The sequence below is a fragment of the Heliangelus exortis genome, chromosome 1, assembly GCF_036169615.1.
Source record: "Heliangelus exortis chromosome 1, bHelExo1.hap1, whole genome shotgun sequence".
NCBI classification, from domain to species: Eukaryota; Metazoa; Chordata; class Aves; order Apodiformes; family Trochilidae; genus Heliangelus; species Heliangelus exortis.
Window position 1 is genome coordinate 919,610 of NC_092422.1, and position 21,663 is coordinate 941,272.

General features: G+C 46.2%; 1 protein-coding gene across 2 annotated transcripts in view; it reads right to left on the reverse strand.

Annotated features, from left to right (window-relative positions):
- Positions 1–21,663, reverse strand: part of PPME1 (protein phosphatase methylesterase 1) — a 41,645-nt gene that overhangs the window by 3,670 nt on the left and 16,312 nt on the right. The window contains exons 2-13 of one of the 2 annotated variants that reach the window (XM_071758305.1): positions 19,525–19,618; positions 15,998–16,090; positions 13,635–13,692; positions 13,016–13,067; positions 8,727–8,881; positions 8,136–8,226; positions 7,404–7,469; positions 5,715–5,847; positions 4,959–5,088; positions 4,261–4,305; positions 3,309–3,373; positions 835–902 (exon numbers count right to left, since the gene is read on the reverse strand). In XM_071758305.1, coding sequence (XP_071614406.1) covers positions 835–902; positions 3,309–3,373; positions 4,261–4,305; positions 4,959–5,088; positions 5,715–5,847; positions 7,404–7,469; positions 8,136–8,226; positions 8,727–8,881; positions 13,016–13,067; positions 13,635–13,692; positions 15,998–16,090; positions 19,525–19,618 — 1,050 coding nt within the window. Of the gene's footprint in view, positions 1–815; positions 903–3,308; positions 3,374–4,260; positions 4,306–4,958; positions 5,089–5,714; positions 5,848–7,403; positions 7,470–8,135; positions 8,227–8,726; positions 8,882–13,015; positions 13,068–13,634; positions 13,693–15,997; positions 16,091–19,523; positions 19,619–21,663 lie in introns of those variants that run through there. The other variant, XM_071758392.1, reaches the window with a different exon arrangement.

Below are 21,663 nucleotides of genomic sequence, written 5' to 3' on the forward strand. Positions count from 1 at the left end.
GTGAATGTGCTGATGCAGCACTTCAGCACTGCCATCCCTACAGCCTCAAGGAGGTTGGGGCTTCTGGCTTTTGGTGAAGAATTCTTAGCTAACAGAAGGAATATTTTTCAGGGCTGCTTAAGAGAAATGTTTATTTCAGGATCTTCCTTCAGGTGAGTGGTAAAACAGCTCAGCAGCTGGTATGAGGTTTAGGTGTTGTTGGTTTAATGATCAGCTTGACTGTACTGAAATCGAGACTTAGAGAGTTTTTCTCCTCAATTTTATCAGTCTCAACCTTCTGCAGGCACTGGGTGGCTGAGGCCTGGCTGCTACATTTATCAAATGAAAACACATGAGATAAGAAGGGAATGGCAGCAAAGGGAAGCACTCAGCTCTTCCTGCCTCATCTCACCAGCATTTCTTGGCCAAAGATGTGTGGTGTGAGTTTGTTTGCAAACCATGGGGGCTGAAATAAAATGCTCTTAAAAATAAATACTATAAAGCTTGTAATTCAGCCTTCTGGCAGGCTACAAAAAACCAGGAATCAGCTTGGGAGGATCTGCTTCACTCCTCCACTCCAAGGAAGGAGGTTTCAGTAAAAAAATTAATACACCAGAAGTCTGGAGAGAACACAGAAATTTCCAACATGTTACTGGCCAAGAATTAAGCTTTGTTTCCATGTGGTTTTTAGCATTCTGCCAAAACTCCAACCTCCCACACTGAGAGCCAAACAGGCAGGCAGGAAGAGCTCTGTTTGAGGACTGCACAGCTCCAGAACCTGCAGAACCAGCTCCAGAACCTGCAGAACCAGCTCCAGAACCTGCAGAACCAGCTCCAGAACCTGCAGAACCTTACCACTGGAATCCACCAATGGGCTCTGTAAACCTGTGACGGATCAGGAACGTTGCAACAGCTTCAGCAACCTGAGGGGAAGCAAAAAAGAAAAAAAAGATGCATTTTAAGATGATAAAAAGAAATTCAGTCGTTTTCAAAGCCTCCAACATTTCCAACAACAGTTTGGGTCCTCAGTTCTGGAGCCCTCAACACCAGAAGGAGATGGAGGTGTTGGAGGGAGTCCAGAGGAGGCCATGAAGGTGCTGGGAGGGCTGGAGCAGCTCTGGAGCCAGGGGGAGAGAGTTGGGGGTGTTCAGTCTGGAGAAGAGAAGGATCCAGGGAGCCCTTGGAGCAGCTTCCAGTGCCTGAAGGGGCTCCAGGAAAGCTGGGGAGGGACTTGGGACAAGGGCCTGGAGGGATGGGATGAGGGGGAAGGGTTTCCAGCTGCAAGAGGGGAGATGGAGAGGAGATCTTGGGGAGGGAGAAATTGTTTGGGGTGAGGGTGCTGAGCCCCTGTCCCAGGGTGCCCAAGGAAGCTGTGGCTGCCCCATCCCTGGCAGTGTCTCAGCCCAGGTTGGATGGGGCTTGGAGCAACCTGGGCTGTGGGAGGGGTCCCTGCACATCCAGGGGTTGGAACTGGAGGAGCTTTTGGGTCCCTTCCAACCCAAAACCACCCTAGGAATCTCTAACACCATGATATGATCCTCTGGCTAAATTAAGTTTGCTCCTCTGAAACTCAGAGCTGTGTGTAAAGGGCTCACATGTCCAAGAAGGAACTGCCATGCTGCTTTCCACCTTTATTCTGACCACACAATGAAGAACTGACAAAACTTTTTCACCACTGGTTTCAGTAACACTCAAACCAGTGCCTCAGTTTAACAGGTAAAAAAAGGCCCAGGGAAAAATCACACTCCCAAGTTATTGCTACGTGGAATAAATCAAGACACTACTTCAAATTTACACCAAAAAATAAGGTTGATAACTCAGGTTGGAGGGATAAAAGTTCCCATTTCAGGGTGGTGAAGGGGAGCTCAGGAATGCTGAGTCAAACTCTCAGCAGTCAGTGTAGAACAAGCTTTAAAACCAGATACTTTTCCAACCACAGACTCCACTGCCTGCACCACATTCCTGGATTTATCTGGACACCACCTTGAGTAACACCCAGCAGCAGCCCTGCTACTCTAAGCTGTTCCAGTAACATTTGGTTTATATTTGGAAAATGTGAGCCACCCAACCCCACAAACCCCAAACTAACCCCAAAATCACAGAATGTCAGCTCGGAAAGGACTTCCAGAATCATCTGGTCCAAAAGCTGCAGATGAGTCCAAGGGAGAGGGGAGAACTTGCTGAGGAATGGCAGGGAAGATAAATCCAAACCCCACATGATAAGAGTTAAATCACCCCTAGCCCAGGAATTAAATCTGCAGCCCAGCCAAGCCCTGGGCAATGTTACATCTGAGCCCAGGCTTTCCAGGCAGCTTCAAAAAACATCATTAAATCCAAGCTGGTTTGCAAAGAGAGAGGCCAAGGGAGAGCTCTGAGGATGCTGAAGGGACTTGAGCATCTCTGAGAGCCCTGGGGCTGTTGAGGCTGGAGAAGAGAAGGCTGAGAGGGGATCTCTGAATGTCCATCAAGAGCTGAGGGTTGGGGGGCAAGAGGAAGGGGACAATCTCTGTTCAGGGGTGCCCAGGAACAGGACAAGGAAGAATGGGGTGGAGCTGGAAGATGGGAAGTCAAGGTTTGCAGCATCCCATGGGATTTCTGCCCAAGAGAATGGGATCCCAATGGGATCCTGGGGGGGCATCAGGAAAAGTGTGTCCAGCAGATCCAGGGAGGTTCTCCTCCCCCTCTGCTCTGCCTCTGGGAGACCAAACTGGGAATCCTGGCTCCAGTTTGGGGCTCCCCAGTTGAGGAGAGACTGGGATCTACTGGAGAGAGGCCAAGGGAGAGCTGGGAGGGTGCTGAAGGGACTTGAGCTTCTCTGCTGGGAAGAAAGAGTGAGAGCCCTGGGGCTGTTGAGGCTGGAGAAGAGAAGGCTGAGAGGGGATCTCTGAATGTCCATCAAGAGCTGAGGGCTGGGGGGCAAGAGGAAGGGGACAATCTCTGTTCAGGGGTGCCCAGGAACAGGACAAGGAAGAATGGGGTGGAGCTGGAACGTGGGAAGTTCCACAGAAATAGAAGGAAGAACTTTTTCCCTGGGAGGCTGAGGGAGCCCTGGCCCAGGCTGCCCAGAGAGGTTCTGGAGTCTCCTTCTCTGGAGATTTTCCAACCCCCCCTGGATGTGTTCTGTGTGTCCTGCCCTGGGGGATCCTGCTGGGACAGGGGGGTTGGGCTGGATCAGCTCCAGAGCTCCCTTCCAACCCCTAAAATTCTGTGTTTCTCTGAAGATCCAGTTGTACCAAAACACTCCCCTGCAGCACAATCTCTACAAACCCCTCCTGTATGCAAGATCTGCAGATCAGGAGTTCAGCACCAAGCCTGGGGTTGGGTCTCACCTTGTCTGGAGCATCTTCATGGACTGCATGGCCACACTGGGGGAGGACCTGCATCTGAAACTTCCCTGTGGATCAAGAGAGCCATCACTGGAGCTGCTTTTTCAGTGCTCTTGATGTCAAAGCACAACAGTTCAGGTGTTCAGCAGTTCTTGTGTACACTCAGGAGACATCAGACACCACACCCTTCCAAGCACTGAGAATTTATCAGCTCTTCTATAAAAAAATCTGACATTCTTTACAAACCAACCTCACCACATGCACGGGGCAAAGGGGAAGCAGGGAAGGCACAAGAGTCTAAAGCTGCTGAATTTGTCTTCCTCAGGAGTCAAAATAAGTTTCTTAGAGCTTCTTGACTACTTTTCAGAGTGGGATCTTTGATCAGATCCACCTTAACACAACCATCCTGCTGCCCAGTGCTGCTTCCCAGTACCAGTTGCTCTGGAAGTTAATGAGGGTGGGACAGGGCAAAAAAAAAACCCCACAAAAAACCAAACCACAAACCCAAATCATTAAGGCAGATGCTGAATCTTGGGTGTGACAGCTGCCAGAAACACCAGGAAACCAGAATGTTTTGGATGTTCAAGCTAGGAACATCAGGAATGTAATCAGGAAGGGAAAAACCAGATAGAAAGAAACCCTCACAGACAATGATTCTGATCCAAGAGAAGTGTGGCAGCCCCACTACTGGAAATATTGAACACCAGGCTGAATAAAAACCATGGCAACAGCTCTTTTACAACTTCTAATTCAACCTTTCCCTGCTCAACTTCTCCTCCTTTCCTCCAGCTCAATACTTTGGCATGGACTGAGTTTTTTAATGCATTTATTTCCACACAGACTGCACCTGGGAAGAGGCAGTTTCAGCTCTCTCTTGCTTGTGTACCCAGAGCAACAAGTTATCACCCAAAAAGAGCATCAGAGTAAGGACTGAGTAACAATATTAAATATTTACCTTGCATCTGCCCAATTGTTAGATCTTTATCCAGCCTGTCAACACCTAGAATCAAACAAACAGATTTAGTGGAGAAAAGCCAGAGAGAACATGACTGGGTTTACTCAATGTTTTCAGGGAGTTATTCAGCTTGAAAAACTCAAAAAAACCACCATCACCTCTGAGACCCACAAGGACCTTTCACTGCTTCACCTCAAGAGAGCAAAGTGTCAGGAAAGAATCAGAGCCAGAAATGCAAGAACACACCTGGCCCTCCAATTTCAAAGGGTGTTTATCTTGGTTAACACTTCATTTCCTATCAGGGCACAACAAGTGCTCACAGCTGGCTCTGGAACAATCTGACTTTTAGGTGAAAAAGTTCAGACCACAGCCCTATCTGTAGGAAAATATTGTGGTAAGGAGGTTGGAGGGCAGCTTGGGTCTGTCCTGTTTGCTCTTCTTCCACACCAGCCAAGTGAAATACCCCCCAGTCAGCACCACTACACCCTGTGCCACTCTGAGAGGCTCTGGATGAATCCCAGACCTGCCCAGAGAACAGGGATTGGTTTAGGATCCTCCAAGATACAAAGAAAAAAACCCATGTGGAAGAGCCAGATCTGCTGGTCTCAGAAAAGGACATCAAAACAACACTTTCCCTACTCCCCAGCATAAAAATGGGATTGAAGTGAACAACCAGGGCACCAGGAAGAGACACATACCAGCTAAAAGCAGAAGTTTGGGAGTTGGACAGCTTAGGAAGAGGTTAGATAAACCCCTGAACCAGCCATCCCAGTACTTTTCTGTTTTTGCCAGCTCAATTCTCCACGTGTATAAGTGCTCCTTCTTTGTCTGCAGGGAAGGGAGAGAGAGCTCTGCATTAGTGAGCAGTAAAACAGCTGAAATAAAATGAGTTTGAGTGCCACTTGGATGCAGAAAAAAGACTGGCTCCCTCTGGTGGTTTACAGACTTCCAGGGGAGGATTTCCCCTTGCTCCTAAATTTCTCTCCACATCACAGCCAAAGTGCTGGAGAACAAGGAAATCACCAGAAGCTACACCTGGAGATGAAAGGATGGATGCAGCACTCAGGGCACTCAATTTGCTCTTTTTCAGAGCAAAAACAGCTCACAAACTCAGCTCTCACTTAGGTGACACAGAAATCCAAGGGGCTAAGCTGACTACAGGGATTTTCCTGCAGGAATTTACATTTCTGGGTTGCAATTGCCTGTAGGACTTCCCAAATGCTACTTGGAAATGAACCAAAATTCCACCAAGACTGAGAAAAAAGCCCCAGTCAGAGCAGAAGCCCCATTTCAGGTCATAGACATTGAATCTGTGAGCATCTCAGGAAAAAAAAAATATAAAGTTTTCAGTCCTGCTCCCTTTTTTTTTTTGTCAGAATGATTTGGGTAAGTGCAGACTCTTGGAGAGGAGCATCCTGCCACTAAAAGCTGAAAAACCACAAGAAATCCCTTACCTCTGTGTCATCTTCTTTCTTCCTTTTGTTGACAGAACCTCCTCCTTCCTCACCCTCTTCATCCTCCTCCTCTTCTTCAATAATCCCCTCCACTATGGCTTTGGGACACTCAGGACTGGCAGCCCCTTCACACCTAGGATAATAAAAATTGGTTATTCCCTGCCAAAACAACAACAGCAGGGAAAAAACCCCACAAAACTGGTTTTATCCCAAGCAATTTTTCAGGTGATTGTCAAGAAAAATCCCCTCAACTTCCTGGCTACTCAGGGAACTGAGTGCCTGTGCAGCACATAATAAATAAATGTGATATAAATGCAAACAGGAGGCAAAAGTGGTCAAACAATCAACAACAGCTTTTTTTTAAGGGAGTCTGAGGCATTTAGGAAGAAATTCTTTAGTGTGAAGGGTGGTGAGAGCCTGGAAAGGGTTTTCCAGGGAGGTTGTGGCTGCCCCATCATCCCTGGAAGTGTTGGATGGAGCTTGGAGCAACCTGGTTTGGGAGGTGATGATCTTGAAGATCCTTTCCAACCCAAATTATTCTGGGATTCTGGGATTTGTGAAGGTTCCAGATAAGGTAAGGATGAGAGGGGCACATGCAGGGCACTCTGATCACCCCAAACCCACCACAGATCACTCCCAAAAAGCAACAGATAATAAAAGCATTTTTATAAGGAAGTGAAAAATACTGCACCCAAAAAGCCAACCCAATTAAGGGCAGAATTTTCCAGGAGGCATCAAATGAACATTTGTTTCCCACTGTGTGCAGAAACCCAGACAAACCAAAGAATAACAACCAGTAGTGGTTAAACTTTTTTAAAACATGGCTCTTGGCAGATTTTTCACCAGAATAATTTGGGCTAAGTTTTCTCCAGGTGCCCTGATGATGACTCAGTGCTGCTGTTTGTATCAACTGTGATGAAATGGTAAGAAATTTGTAGTTGCTAGAAGAAATTTTCACTTCCAAGTGCACTTAGGCTCTGTAGTAATGGTACTGTACAACAAACAAGTTGATTTTCAGTTTTTTAAAAACAAACAAACCACCTACTGTTTGACTTGACCAACCATAGAGACTCTGGCAGATTCAAGGTTTCTTATTTGTCTTATACTTTTCAGAGTGGGATCTTTGATCTTTGATCAGATCCACCTTAACACAACCATCCTGCTGCCCAGTGTTGCTTCCCAGTACCAGTTGCTCTGGAAGTTAATGAGGGTGGGACAGGGCAAAAAAAAATCCCACAAAAAACCAAACCACAAACCCAAATCATTAAGGCAGATGCTGAATCTTGGGTGTGACAGCTGCCAGAAACACCAGGAAACCAGAATGTTTTGGATGTTCAAGCTAGGAACATCAGGAATGTAATCAGGAAGGGAAAAACCAGATAGAAAGAAACCCTCACAGACAATGATTCTGATCCAAGAGAAGTGTGGCAGCCCCACTACTGGAAATATTGAACACCAGGCTGAATAAAAACCATGGCAACAGCTCTTTTACAACTTCTAATTCAACCTTTCCCTGCTCAACTTCTCCTCCTTTCCTCCAGCTCAATACTTTGGCATGGACTGAGTTTTTGAATGCATTTATTTCCACACAGACTGCACCTGGGAAGAGGCAGTTTCAGCTCTCTCTTGCTTGTGTACCCAGAGCAACAAGTTGATTTTCAGTTTTTTAAAAACAAACAAACCACCTACTGTTTGACTTGACCAACCATAGAGACTCTGGCAGATTCAAGGTTTCTTATTTGTCCACTTTTTACACTGGAAAGAAAAACAAACAAAAGGACATAAATAGTTATACAGCAGAACCAGTAATTTTCTGGCCCAGAAACAGGAGCAAAAACCTTCTGGAGATCCCCAAACCATCCCCAAACCTCCTGCTGTATGGAGCTGCTCACATTTCCTGCCCATTTACTTGAATTTAAGACACATGGGGGAGGCACTGGTGGGGAAACAGTGAAATGGGGTTAAAAACATTTCATTGCAGGGAGAGGTTAGAAACTTCTTGGATATTTGGTAAGAAAAATTGGTTTTCTGTAGTGCAATCGACAAACTTGACCATGAGGCCTCTCCCTTTCAAACTCAGCTGATAAGAGTAAAATAATTCTTGATGACTTGACAACAAATCCTGTTTCTGATGCACAGGAGCCATGTCTCAAGCTTCTGTAAGAGCTGGGACATTTCAAAGGAAGCTGCAATTCCTCCCAGGAAGCTTTCCCTCAGTTGAAACTCTTAGAAGTTCCTTTTCCAATGCCCAGTCAGCTCTCCTAGGAAATTAATTATATTTGCAACCTCTCCCTCTCTGTCAGCTCAGCCAAGGAACTGGTGAGAATAGTTGGGAAAGTGAGTGCAAAAGGAGAAAACAGACAATATATATAAAGTTTTGTTTCCTTTGAGAGCCAACAATCAGTGATTTTGGAGCCATACCTCCACTCAATGGCATTCTCAAGTGATTTGAAGGTTTTGGGACGACTCCTTAAGAAGTTCTGCATGCTGTTCAGTGCATCCATGGCTGTACCTGAAACCAAGCATTTTAAATTGATGGCATCTGACAAAATGATTGCCCTGTCCTGCTCTACAAAACTGGCTACCAGGGAACACCCTCAGAGCTGGAGCTCAGTGGGGATTTAATTCTGATAAGGAATGGACAGCTTAGTGCTCTTAAGCTGAGAGTCATCCCTGCTCACACGTTAGAAAATGAGGATTTGGATAGGTAGGACATTCAGACCATGGGTTATAGAAAAAAACCCCACTAATATGAATGTATTTGCAAAGACATTATCAGGAAAATAGCAAGCAGAAAGCCAGCTTGGGACTTGCAAAAAAGGAGGGGTCACACCAGAAAGACTTTTGTGTAGGGAGCATAAGGAGGATGGAATCGGGCTGGGTGGGCAAAGCTTCCTGAGTTCAGGGATTTGGGGTTAAAAGAAAAAGGTGAATGTGGAAGACAGGACCCCTCCCAAGGGTACAGAATCCTACCCAAGGCACAGAACCCCAGCCAAGGGTACAGGACCTTACCTTCCACAACATCAATCATGCAGAGCCCCAGCAAACTTGGCACCAAATTTGCGACCGCCGTGTGCACCGCGATGGCTCCTCCCATGCTGTGCCCAATCAGCATGATGGGGGGAGGGAGGTCCCCATAGAGAGCTTCCACCACGTTCCCAACATCCCTGACAAATTCAAGAGAAAAGCAGGGGTGACCATCTCATACCCTGATCCACTGCTGAAGATTTCTTACCATGGGAGGAAGAAATAGAGATCCAAGCCAAGTCCGGCTCTGAGCCCTGTCTGAGTCCTGTGTGTTCCTCAGTGCTGTTTAATATCTTTAGTGAGGATTGAGATGAGGGGATTGAGTCCATCAGCAGCAAATTCCCAGGTGACCCCAAGCTGGGGGGAGTGTGGATCAGCTGGAAGGCAGGAGGGCTCTGCAGAGGGACCTGGAGAGACTGGAGAGTTGGGCTGATCCCAAGGGGATGAGGTTCAAGACAAGAAGCCCATGGGGAGCTCCAGGCTGGGCAGAGAGGGGCAGAAAGGGAGCTGGGATTGGCAGGAAGCTGAAGAGGAGGCAGCAGTGTGCCCAGGTGGCCAAGAAGGCCAATGGCATCCTGGGCTGGCTGAGGAAGAGCGTGGCCAGCAGGTCCAGGGAAGGGATTCTGCCCCTGTGCTCAGCTCTGGGGAGGCCAGAGCTTGAGTCCTGTGTCCAGTTCTGGGCCCCTGAGCTCAGGAAGGAGCTTGAGGTGCTGGAGCAGGTCCAAAGGAGGCAACTGGGCTGGTGAAGGGATCCAGCAGAAATGCTGTGAGGAAGGGCTGAGGGAGCTGGGGGTGTTGAGGCTGGAGAAGAGGAGGCTCAGGGGAGACCTCATCACTCTCTCCAAGTCCCTGAAAGGAGGTTGGAGCCAGGGGGGGGTTGGGCTCTTTTCCCAGGCAACTCTCAGCAAGACAAGAGGCCATGGTCTCAAGTTGTGCCAGGGGAGGTTTAGGTTGGACATGAGAAAGAATTTCTTGATGGAGAGGGGGATCAGGCATTGGAATGGGCTGCCCAGGGAAGGGGTGGATTCTCCATCCCTGGAGATATTTCCAAAGAGCCTGGATGTGGCACTGAGTGCCATGGGCTGGGAACCACGGGGGGAGTGGATCAAGGGTTGGACTTGAGGAGCTCTGAGCTCCCTTCCAACCCAGACAATTCTAGGATTCTGTGATTCTCTTTTATTCCACAGGTAATTGAGACAAGGTTGTTCTCTTATCACTGTTTCTTCTAGGCACCAAAATTCAGAATATAATTCAAGCCAATATTTTTCTGAACAAATGTGTTATTTCCCTTTCTCTCAACAAAAGTCCTCATTTAAAAGAAACCTCTGGAGAGAACTTTTTTTTTACATTAGCTGGGTGGGGATGTTAAATGAAAGGCAAGAAAGCTGCCAAATCCTCTGCCATGGGAAGTACAGACTAAAAAAATCATTCTGAGAGACCTTTTGCAATTAAAATAACTACAAACCAAGGCAAAGAGAACCCCAAGCACAAGCAAAAAGATTCAGGCTCTCTGCCAGGCAAGGGGCAATTTCCCTGTCCCCTCCCTAAAGCAAAAGCTGGGCCTCAGAAAACCCAAAAGAGCAGCAGAACCTGTGATGGAAATCTACACTGCTCTGCAGTAGAAACACCCAAAGCTGCTTTCCTGCCTGAAACAATCCAGAGGAACCAGAGACCTGAGCAGTATTGCCACGAAAAAAGGGAAAACAAGCCAAAAAAAATCAAAAAGTTTGAGCAAAGTGCTTGAGGATTTGGGGAGAAAAAAAACCTGAATAATTGAATATAATTGAAGGCATCCATGTTAAGTTTCAAGCTAAGGGGAGAGGAAAGGTTTTAAAAAAAAAAAACAAACAAAAGGCAACTTGTTTTCCCTTCACACCAGTGCTGCTCCAGAATGTAAAAAAAATCCTAATAATTTCATCCAGCTTGTCCTCAGGAGGGTAACACAGCAGGAGCTGACAAGCCCTAAAGCAGGAGCAATAAGGCAGACAATGGAAGTCAGAATACATTTCACACATGGCCTCCCCACAACAAACCAAGAGGATTTGCTCATATGAAAGTTACCAAATCCTTCCTGATTTCATTGGGAGTCACAGCAAAGAGCCTCTTTGTGCTAAATGTGGACACAGACAGAATGTGCTTAGCACTGGGGGTTTGCTTTTCTTAGGGCTTTGTCAAGAGGGGGATTTGATTCCCAAAAAAAAGGTTGGGGGAGTTGGGAAAAGCTTGAAGTTTGTGCTCCAGACTTTGGGGATGCTGCCACTCCAAGGCAGGCACAGTGGCTGGAAGAGCTGAGGAAGAACCAGTGATGATTTCAGGCTAAAATGCCCCAATTAGGAAATTTCCAAGGTTGTGCTGCAGGTTTGAAGGGTTCACCCTCAGGAAGTTGCTGATGGGGTGGTGGATTCACTTGAGGGAAAAGTTGCCCTCCAGAGGCTTGAGAAATGGAGCAGTGCAAACTGGTTGCATGAGGTTCACACCAAGTCCAAGTGCCAAGGTCAAGCCCATTTTAGGCACAATTCCAACAAGCTGGGTTGAGAGGAGCCCTGAAGAGAAAGATTTGGGGGTGGTGATGGACAAAAAGCTCACTGTGTGCTCACCCTAGGATGCATCAAGAGCCAGAAGATCAGGAGAGGTGATGTTCCCCCCCCTCTGCTCTGCTCTTGTGGGATTTCACCTCAAATATTCCATCCAGTTCTGGTGTTCCCACCAGAAGGACAAAGATTTGTTGGGATGAGTCCAGAGGAGGCCACAAAGATGATCCAGGGGCTGGAGCAGCTCTGCCATGAGGAGAGCCTAAAAAAGAGGAGACTCTGGGGGGACCTTAGAGTTGCCCCCTAATCCCTGAAGGAACCTCCAGGAAGGATGGAGAGGGAATTTTCATAAAGGTGTCCAGAAATGGTTTCAAACTGAAGGAGAAGAAGTTCAGACTGGATCTTAGGAAGAAATTCCTCAGGTGGTGAGACTCTGGGACAGATTTCCCAGAGAAACTGTGGATGTCCCCTCCCTATCCCATGGCCAGCAGAGCAAGAGAGGTGATGTTCCCCCCCTTCTACTCTGCTCTTGTGAGACTTCACCTCAAATATTCCATCCAGTTCTGGTGTTCCCACCAGAAGGACAAAGATTTGTTGGGATGAGTCCAGAGGAGGCCACAAAGGTGATCCAGGGGCTGGAGCAGGAGGAGAGGCTGAGGGAGCTGGGTTTGTTCAGCCTGAAAAAGAGGAGACTCTGGGGGAACTTTAGAGCTGCCCCCCAATCCCTGAAGGAACCTCTAGGAAGGATGGAGAGGGAATTTTCACAAAAGTGTCCAGAAATGGTTTCAAACTGAAGGAGAAGAGGTTCAGACTGGATTTTAGGAAGAAATTCCTCAGGTGGTGAGACTCTGGGACAGATTTCCCAGAGAAATTGTGGATGTCCCCTCCCTGTCCCATGGACAGCAGAGCAAGAGAGGTGATGCTCCCCCCCTTCTACTCTGCTCTTGTGAGACTTCACCTCAAATATTCCATCCAGTTCTGGTGTTCCCACCAGAAGGACAAAGATTTGTTGGGATGAGTCCAGAGGAGGCCACAAAGGTGATCCAGGGGCTGGAGCAGGAGGAGAGGCTGAGGGAGCTGGGATTGTTCAGCCTGAAAAAGAGGAGACTCTGGGGGGACTTTAGAGCTGTGTCCCAAACCCTGAAGGAACCTCCAGGAAGGATGGAGAGGGAATTTTCATAAAAGTGTCCAGGGACAGGACAAGGGAAATGGTTTCAAACTGAAGGAGAAGAAGTTCAGACTGGATCTTAGGAAGAAATTCCTCAGGTGGTGAGACTCTGGGACAGATTTCCCAGAGAAATTGTGGATGTCCCCTCCCTGGAGGTGTTCAGGACCAGGCTGGATGAGGCTTGGAGCATCCTGGGATGGATGAGGTGTCCCTGGGCATGGCAGGGAACTTGGAGGAGAGGAGCTCTTAATGTCCCTTCCACCCTCAGCCATTCTGTGATTCCATGGTTCTATGATCTTTAAAGTGAGCTTAAAAACTCAGGGCACCTAGAAAATGACTCAAATTACTCCACTTTGGAATCTGACACAGCTGGGAGAGATGTGATTTCAAATAAATTTCCAACTCTTCCAGAAATGGAAGGAAAAGAAGAGATAATGACCTGAATTCATGTGAAATGAAATCTTCATCACTTCAATGAGGGTTATGTGGCCTCAAGTAGTTTGTTGTTCAATCAAGGAAAAAAAAAAAAGGGGTTTTGAAAAGAGAAATACTGAAGGGAGCACAAGCTTCCTTACTTTGACATTGTCTCTGCAGACAGATCTTCAGGATTTCTCACTTTTGTTTCTCCTGAAGGAAAGAAGAGAAAAAAGTGATGTTCACATAAGCTGAAACCTTTCAGACCCCTCAGGTTTTAAAACAACAATTATCCAAAACTTTCTGGCACAGTTAGCAAGAGCAAGCCTACTGCAGTTACCATGAATAATTAAAAAACCCAGAAATTATGTGAACAATTGGTACTTTATCCCATTATAGCTCATGGCTAGGAAATACCCTGTTTCCCTAACTGTTCCCTATTTGCCACATATCTTAAATTAAAGACCAGATCTTCTTTCTAATGGTAAAGACCACCCAAAAGTTATGAAAATAGGAAGGAGGGGGTTGGTGGAGGGGTTTGGGAAGAACAAGTCCACCACTGCCTTGCAGAGAGACACAGGAAGGCTCAGCTTCCACACCTGAGGACAAGTGGCTACAGAACTCCAGAAGCCACTTGCCCCTCCCTGCTTTTGAATAAAAATCAGGATGCCTGAGGGATGTCTTCTTAACACACCTTGGGAGAGATTCATTATATCTTCTTTAAAAAAAAAAAAAAGAAAAGAGCATGTACTAATGCAATTTAAAATTAATTTGACTTACCATGGCCTCTGAGGTCTAAAGCCACAATCCTGCACTGAATCCTGCTAATAATGGCAGACTGCAAGAAGGGACAAAGAAAATATGATTTACAAAGTGCCACAACTCATCCACAGAAGGAATTAACAGCATCAAACACTCCCTGAAACAACAGCACAGGCTCCAGGGGGGGACAAAAACTCCCCAGTGTCAACAAAGCAGCTGAACCTGGATTGGATGAGGTGTCAAAGCAAGCAAGCAAAAATATTCCATATAAATTACCCTTAGTTAACCAAAATTCCATCCTTTCCACCATTGTTCAGGCTGTCTCTGGGGATATTTATTGCCCTGGGAGTAAGGCACTAGGTGTGCTTGCTGGGATACTGAATTTAAGCTTGGAAGAACCTCTGAAAAGTGAACTGGAGCAGTAGGATTACAGACACTGAAATGATTCCCCTCCTTCCCCCAAATTAATCCTGGCCATGCCATGAAGATGAAGCAGCTGCTTTGCAGCACACATTCACTTTGCTCTCAAAGAGGATTTTGCAGTAAGGCTGCAATGTTCACAACTTGATTGGTGCAAAGCAGGCAGGGGGAAGAAGTGAGGAAATCTTTATTTAAGGCAAGGTAGAGCTGCAAGATGCTGATGGCTCTGTTTGTCCCTGACAGCTCAATTTACAGAAGTTATTTAAAGCATCACAGCCACTAAGTGGCATTTTTTTGATGAGAAGAAGATTTTTGGGGTAAGGAAGCATTGATTATTCAAATAACAGTCCTGCAGGAGGGGGGGAATTTGTTGAGGAGTTCTTAACAGAACCACCTACATCATGGGCAGAGATCTGAAAGCAACCCAGTCCTACCAGTTTGGGGGTTCAGCTCCTCAAACCCAGCAAATCCACCACTTAATATTTCAGTCCCCCTAAAGACACCCTGAAACCTCGACCTGCAAGGTGCTTATGCACCTAAGAAATAATTTCATGAGTCAGATTTTTGCTAAAAAGCAAAATATTGGCAGCAGGGAGTAAAGCAAGAGGATCACCAACATGATGGGAAAGATTGAGAAGCTTCCCAGTGGCCTGAGTTTTATCCCAAAAAAATAAATTGGCCAAGAGAAACACAAATGCATCACCTGGGAAGTTACCAGGTCAATAAGTAAATAAAAAAAAAAAGGAGGACACCACTCCTGCAGGCTATTTTATTTTTATCTTATTTCTATTTTCTTTTTAATTTGTATTTAATTTTATATTTTAAGTTTAGTTTATATTTTAAAGGGGGTTACTCTCAGTGTTCCCAGCTTCACTTTCTCCTTGATTTTTTTTTTTTGGGACAGGACAGTTTGGGAGGGGAGGGGTTTATTTTCTGCTCCATCCCAAACCTAATTGCTTGGGGACAAACTTTCACATCAAAATGCCCAAAGCAAGGAATTCCATCCCATGAAGTTGTTGTTGGGGTAGTTTCTTCCTCCAGCTGCAAGGTGTAAATCTACCTGGCCCTGTGTCTAACTTTGCACTTTTTTACCACAACAAAAATACAAAACTAACAGAGGAAAAGACATCTGTCCAGCTTGGCAACCAGTGAGCCACAAGCAAGTAACTTAATACAGAGATTTAAGACTAAAAATTCATCAGTTTCAGAAGATCAGGGACAGAGAGATGTAAAAACTTTGTCTTTCCACTTGCACTGCCAAAGAACTCATCCCAGAACATCTTCCTGTGCCCAAAGAGCTCCTGGATCAAAGAGGTGTCAAATAAAAGGTTTTTTAATGTTCTTGAAATGCTTTAAAAGTTTTATTTCTTCTTTTTTTTTCCTTATTTTTGAAAGGGAAGGAGTGGGAGGGAGGAAATTGAATTTATTCAGTCCCCAGTTCCTGTTTTAAGCTGTTTGAGGCTTCTCAACAGGTCAAGCAGGACCTTAACCATGCAAAGATAAATCTGTTATGATGAGATAAAGCTGCTGGATTTTGATTGGTAGCCCTGAAAAAGCAGCTTTCTGAAAAAAAATCTGGGTATGTTATAATGAGGAATGTCTTGGCACTTCATGAAAACCCACCAGCTCTTTGCCAGACATAGCTTTGGTTTGTGCTGATAATTAAAACACACAAACAAAAAGAGGTAGATGAGAAATCTTTACACATGCTTTGCCTATTTAATAAATACACAGTGAAAGAAGATTTTATTTTAGAAGTTTTAGAAATTTATTGTTTAAATTAGAAGATTTGACTGAGATTATAAGATTTATTATCAATTATTTTTATCAGCTCAGCTTTCTGAACTGATTTGCCTGTGCTTCACACAACTGACTGGTGAGTCAGTTCCCTTCCATGCTCAGAGGATTATATTTGCATATCTATTAATTTTTTTTTTTCTATAAAACAGCAGCTTACTTACAGTAAAGACAGCCCAGGAAAGAGCAGAATGGCCTCCACCATGCAGCAGCAGTAAAACTGGTCCCTCCAATCCACTCTTGTAAATTCGAAAAGTGTATGAACAGTTAAGGACATAAAATCAATTTTGGGAGTCCCAAGTGGGTTTTATTTCTACCCAAAAGCCCCATTCCTCCCCCTGATCAACAGACACGTGTAAGCACAACCTGGAGAAAAGTTATTTAAGTTTCAAGGGTTGTTTTCCTGCTGCCCAAACCTCTTTCCTGTAATCCACAAACCTCCTGCCTGTACCCTAAAAGAAAAACCAAACCCCACTCAGCACATAGTGGGGAAAACATCATTTTGCTTTGGTGTCTTTTTCTTCTTAAATCCAAGAAAAAGTGTCAGGGAAACCAGGAAATAAGATTTTTAAGGCAATATAATTACCCTCTGGCAGGTACACAGGAAAGAGGCTTCACCAGGGTAGCTGAATTCCCTTTCAGGATGTTTTTTGGACACATAAAAATCAGTTTAATTATTGCTAAAAACAATACCCCTTGGGGAAAGGCACAGAACTGGCAGTTGTGGGATCTGTGTTCAGTGCCCAAACCTCTGACCAACACCCCAGGTGACTCTCTTCACCTCTTTCTGCTGCTCCCCTCCTTTTCTGGGGTGCACAGAAGTGTTCCCCTAAACCAAACCATGCCAGCTGCAGTTACTGATGAGGCTCCTCCATCCTTTTCCTGCTGAATATTCCAGTGCCCTCTGGATCTGCAGGTGCTCCCTGGGCCATTTCACTTCCAGGGGGTTTTGTCAGCTTCAAGTTTCATCACCTGGAGTTTGTCCTCTCAAAATATGAGGGGGTAGAAAGAGGTTGCTGAGGTATTGGGCAACCAAGCTCCTTTCAGGGAGTTGTGGAGAGCAAGGTGCTCTCCCCTCAGCCTCCTCTTCTTCAGACTAAAACTTGCTGAAAATTAAGATGCTTCTGACCAAACAGCTCCATGATCCTCTCTATTTTATTATTTGTGAAGCCTCAAGGGTGTGCAGGGCCCTTACATCATTTAACAAAGAATTAATGGAATCAGCTTTGATAAACACAAAATAAAGACAAGCTGAGCAAAACAAGGGGAGAAAACTCTCTCCTTCCAAAGCACTGCAAAATTTTGAATTGTTTTGCAATTTTGCAATGGCAAAGAGCTGGAATTCCATTGCAAAGCATTGCTCCTGATCTTAGAGAATTAATTGCTGAGTTGGGATTTGGAAATAGCTTGAAAATTTAGTTTTCCTAATGGCCAAAGCCTGCAAGCCTACAAAGTATGCAGCAACTGAAACCACTTGGCTGTGTTACTTAAACACAGATTAAAAAATGTTTCCATTCTGGAATTAGGTCAAAAGACCTTGGAAATACCTCTCAAACTGCTTTGGTCAGAGCTGCAGGACAGATGGGAAGTCCTCTCCTGGTACCTTCAGAGATTCTACTTGCTGGGGCAGTCCCACAGCTCCCAGTTTGAGCACAGGGAAGGGGATGACTGCCATCAGCTGGACCAAACAGAAACTGGAAGAGTGGCAAAGGGAACTCAGCTTGAAAAGCAGCAAAAAGGCACCATGAACACTTGAAAAAGGGGGCAGGGATACTGCAGAGCAAAGAGCAGCAGTCAAAACCTGGTTTGACACCCTCAGGAGACCCTGGGGTGGCACCACCCCCCCCTACCTTGGCCAGGAGAAGCTTCCTTGACTGCAATTTGAGGTGCAAGAAGAAGAGAAAACCACACCTGGGGTCTGCATGGTGTAAAATGCAGAATAACAGCATTATTTTGGTTGGAAAAAAGAGCTTTAAGATCAAGTCCAACTATTAACCTGATTCTACTAATTCTGGTGCTTAAAACATGTCCCTCAGCACCACATGAACTTTTTAACCCTTCCCAGCTTAGTAATGGATGGAATGTTTAGTTGATATTCAAAGAAACAAATACACTCTGAGTAAAACCATAGAATCCTAGAATTGTCTGGGTTGGAAGGGAGCTCAGAGCTCCTCAAGTCCAACCCTTGATCCACTCCCCCCATGGTTCCCAGCCCATGGCACTCAGTGCCACATCCAGGCTCTTTGGAAATATCTCCAGGGATGGAGAATCCACCCCTTCCCTGGGCAGCCCATTCCAATGCCTGATCCCCCTCTCCATCAAGAAATTCTTTCGAATGTCCAACCTAAACCTCCCCTGGCACAACTTGAGACCATGGCCTCTTGTCTTGCTGAGAGTTGCCTGGGAAAAGAGCCCAACCCCCCCCTGGCTCCAACCTCCTTTCAGGGACTTGGAGAGAGTGATGAGGTCTCCCCTGAGCCTCCTCTTCTCCAGCCTCAACACCCCCAGCTCCCTCAGCCCTTCCTCACAGCATTTCTGCTGGATCCCTTCACCAGCCCAGTTGCCTCCTTTGGACCTGCTCCAGCACCTCAAGCTCCTTCCTCAGCTCAGGGGCCCAGAACTGGACACAGGACTCAAGCTCTGGCCTCCCCAGAGCTGAGCACAGGGGCAGAATCCCTTCCCTGGACCTGCTGGCCACGCTCTTCCTCAGCCAGCCCAGGATGCCATTGGCCTTCTTGGCCACCTGGGCACACTGCTGCCTCCTCTTCAGCTTCCTGCCAATCCCAGCTCCCTTTCTGCCACTCTCTGCCCAGCCTGGAGCTCCCCAGGGGCTTCTTGTCTTGAACCTCATCCCCTTGGGATCAGCCCAACTCTCCAGTCTCTCCAGGTCCCTCTGCAGAGCCCTCCTGCCTTCCAGCTGATCCACACTCCCCCCAGCTTGGGGTCACCTGGGAATTTGCTGCTGATGGACTCAATCCCCTCATCTCAATCCTCACTAAAGATATTAAATAGAACTGGGCCCAACACTGATCCCTGGGGGACACCACGGCCGCCATTTTGATGCAGCCCCGTTCAGCACCACTCTCTGGGCCCGGCCCTCCAGCCAGTTCCTAACCCAGCACAGATGCCCCTGGCCAAGCTGTGGCCTGACAGCTTTTTCAGGAGAATCCTCTGGGAGACGGTGCCAAAGGCCTTGCTGAAGTCCAGGTAGAGCACATCCACAGCCTTCCCCTCATCCCCAGGCAGCCCCCTGATGATAAAAGGAGCTCAGGTTGGTCAGACAGGACCTGCCCTTCCTAACCCCGTGCTGGCTGGGTCTGATCCCTTGTCCCTCCTGCAGGAGCTGTGGGATTACACTGAGGATGAGCTGCTCCATAACCCTGCCAGGCACTGAGGTCAGGCTGATGGGCCTGGAGTTTTCCAGGTTCTCCTTCCAGCTCTTTTTGTGGATTGGCGTGACATTCACCAACTTCCAATTGTCTGGGATGTCCCCAGTGAGCCAGGACTGTCAGAAACACCTTTTAAGATTGATTATTACTCAAGAAGCAATAGCAGGACTTGACCTTGCTAGCACTGTCAGCTTGAAAGGGATTGTTCTACTTACTGTGATCCCTATAAAATAAAAGATGAGAAGAAATTCCTCACCCCTATCACTGAAAATCAGTTCAATCAGGAAAAAAAAAAAGGATATATCTTTGCCAGTTTCATTTTCTACCACAACATCTTCCATGGATTCAAAGTACTGGCTCCAGAGCACTGGTGAAAAATCACGTTTTCTTCCAGGGCTGAAAAACACATAAAAACACCAAAAAAAATCAGTTAGAGGTTATTTTTTAACTCTTCCCCTTAAATTGGCATAGAGGCATCATTACATACACTGAAGAGAACAGACTGGTGTTACACAACAGTTTAGGGCTGGAAACAAATGATGTGTGAGTGAAATTCACATAAAATAACAATATTAGGAATTTTGGGGTCATTCCTCCCTAATTTTTGCTCCTATTGAGGTGATAGAGAAGCAAAGAGGAGAATATTTTCCCCCTTAATACCAAGGAAGGCTGAACAATCCTGATTTAGGTTGCAGAGACCTAAACCAAGGTAAAAGAAACAGGGCACACAGTGACACAGCCCCAAATCCCCCACTTTGCAGTGACCCCCCCAAAAGGCACTTGAAAAGAATTTAAATTTAAATTTTGTATTAAATGGTCTTGCCCTTAAAACAAGCCTGGTGCTGGCATGACTGGGAGCACACCAGAACCCAGGAAACCATCCTCAATTGATGATTCAACCCATGAATCATAATTAAAAAATAAACAGGACCCTCCCTGAAGTCCTTGGGATATGACAGTGTTGAAAAGCAGAGAGTCAGCTGTTTGGTGAAGTTTACTACTAATTTACCACATATTACTTGTCATGAGATGACAACTTTCCTAGAAATCTTTTCATATTTTGAGTAGAAATATCATCCAAACTGCCCCAGTGGCTGAATAAAAACTTTGGAGAGCATTGAAGAGTGGTTGGTATATGGGAAAACCCAAAAGCAACTTGGAAAGCCTCTTGAGAGCAGTATAAATAAAATCCACCCAGTTTAATTTAAGAGCAGCAAGTTTAAGGACAGCTCAAGTTTCCTGGCATTTTTTTTTTTTTTGCATCACTGAAAATTTTCATGTCCTTGTAGACAGATCTGGTATTGAAATACTGCATGGAGGGCAATGTCAGGATGGTGAAGACAAAAAAAAAAAAAAAGTTAATTCTGTGATTCCATATTTATCTTGCCTCAGTTAAGTATAAAGACCACAAGATGAGCACTGGAATAAAGACCAAAAAACAAGCCTCAGCTGCCTCCTCCTGTGCTCCTCCAGCTCTGTAGGAAAACTGTCTGGGACCCTAAAAACACTTTAATGAAAATCAGATCCAGCAATGCAAGTAAAACGTAGACAGTCCAATTATTCTTAAAAATAATATTGAAAAAGTTAGGAAAAACTATTTTAAAACTTTTAAATTGAGGGCTGTAACAAGGCTGCAGAACACAGATGCTGGGAGAATCCCTGCACAGGAGGATGGGCTGCACTTTGCTCCAGGCTTTGCACTTCTTCCCAGATTGTTTTAATTCCTTTAGAACCATCATTAATTTAGAATCATAACAATCCCACCCAGCTGGAGTCCTGTGTCCAGTTGTGGAGTCCCCAGCATCAGAAGGACACAGAGCTCCTGGAAGGTGTCCAGAGGAGCCACTGAAATGCTCAGAGGGCTGAGCAGCTCCCTGGGAAGCCAGGCTGAGGGATTGGGGTTGTTCAGCCTGGAGAAGAGGAGGCTCCCAGGTGAGCTCAGAGCAACCTTCCAATATCTGAAGGGGCTCCAAGAAAGCTGGGGGAGGGCTTTGGACACGGGGGGGTAGGGAGAGGAGAAGGGAAATGGGTTAAAACTTGGAGAGAAAGGGGAGATTGAGGTTGGAGATGGGGAAGAAATTCTGGAATTTGAGGGTGGGGAGAGCCTGGAACAGGTTGAGAGAGTTGGGGGTGTTCAGCATGGAGGAGAGAGGAGAGGAAGAGGAGGAAAAGGAAGAGAAGAGAGAGGACAGGAGAGGAGGGAAAGGGAAGAAGAGGGTGAAGAAGAGAAGGTCCTGGGGAGCCCTTGGAGGAGCTTCCAGTGCCTGAAGGGGCTCCAGGAAAGCTGGGGAGGGACTTGGGACAAGGGCCTGGAGGGATGGGATGAGGGGGAAGGGTTTCCAGCTGCAAGAGGGGAGATGGAGAGGAGATCTTGGGGAGGGAGAAATTGTTTGGGGTGAGGGTGCTGAGCCCCTGTCCCAGGGTGCCCAAGGAAGCTGTGG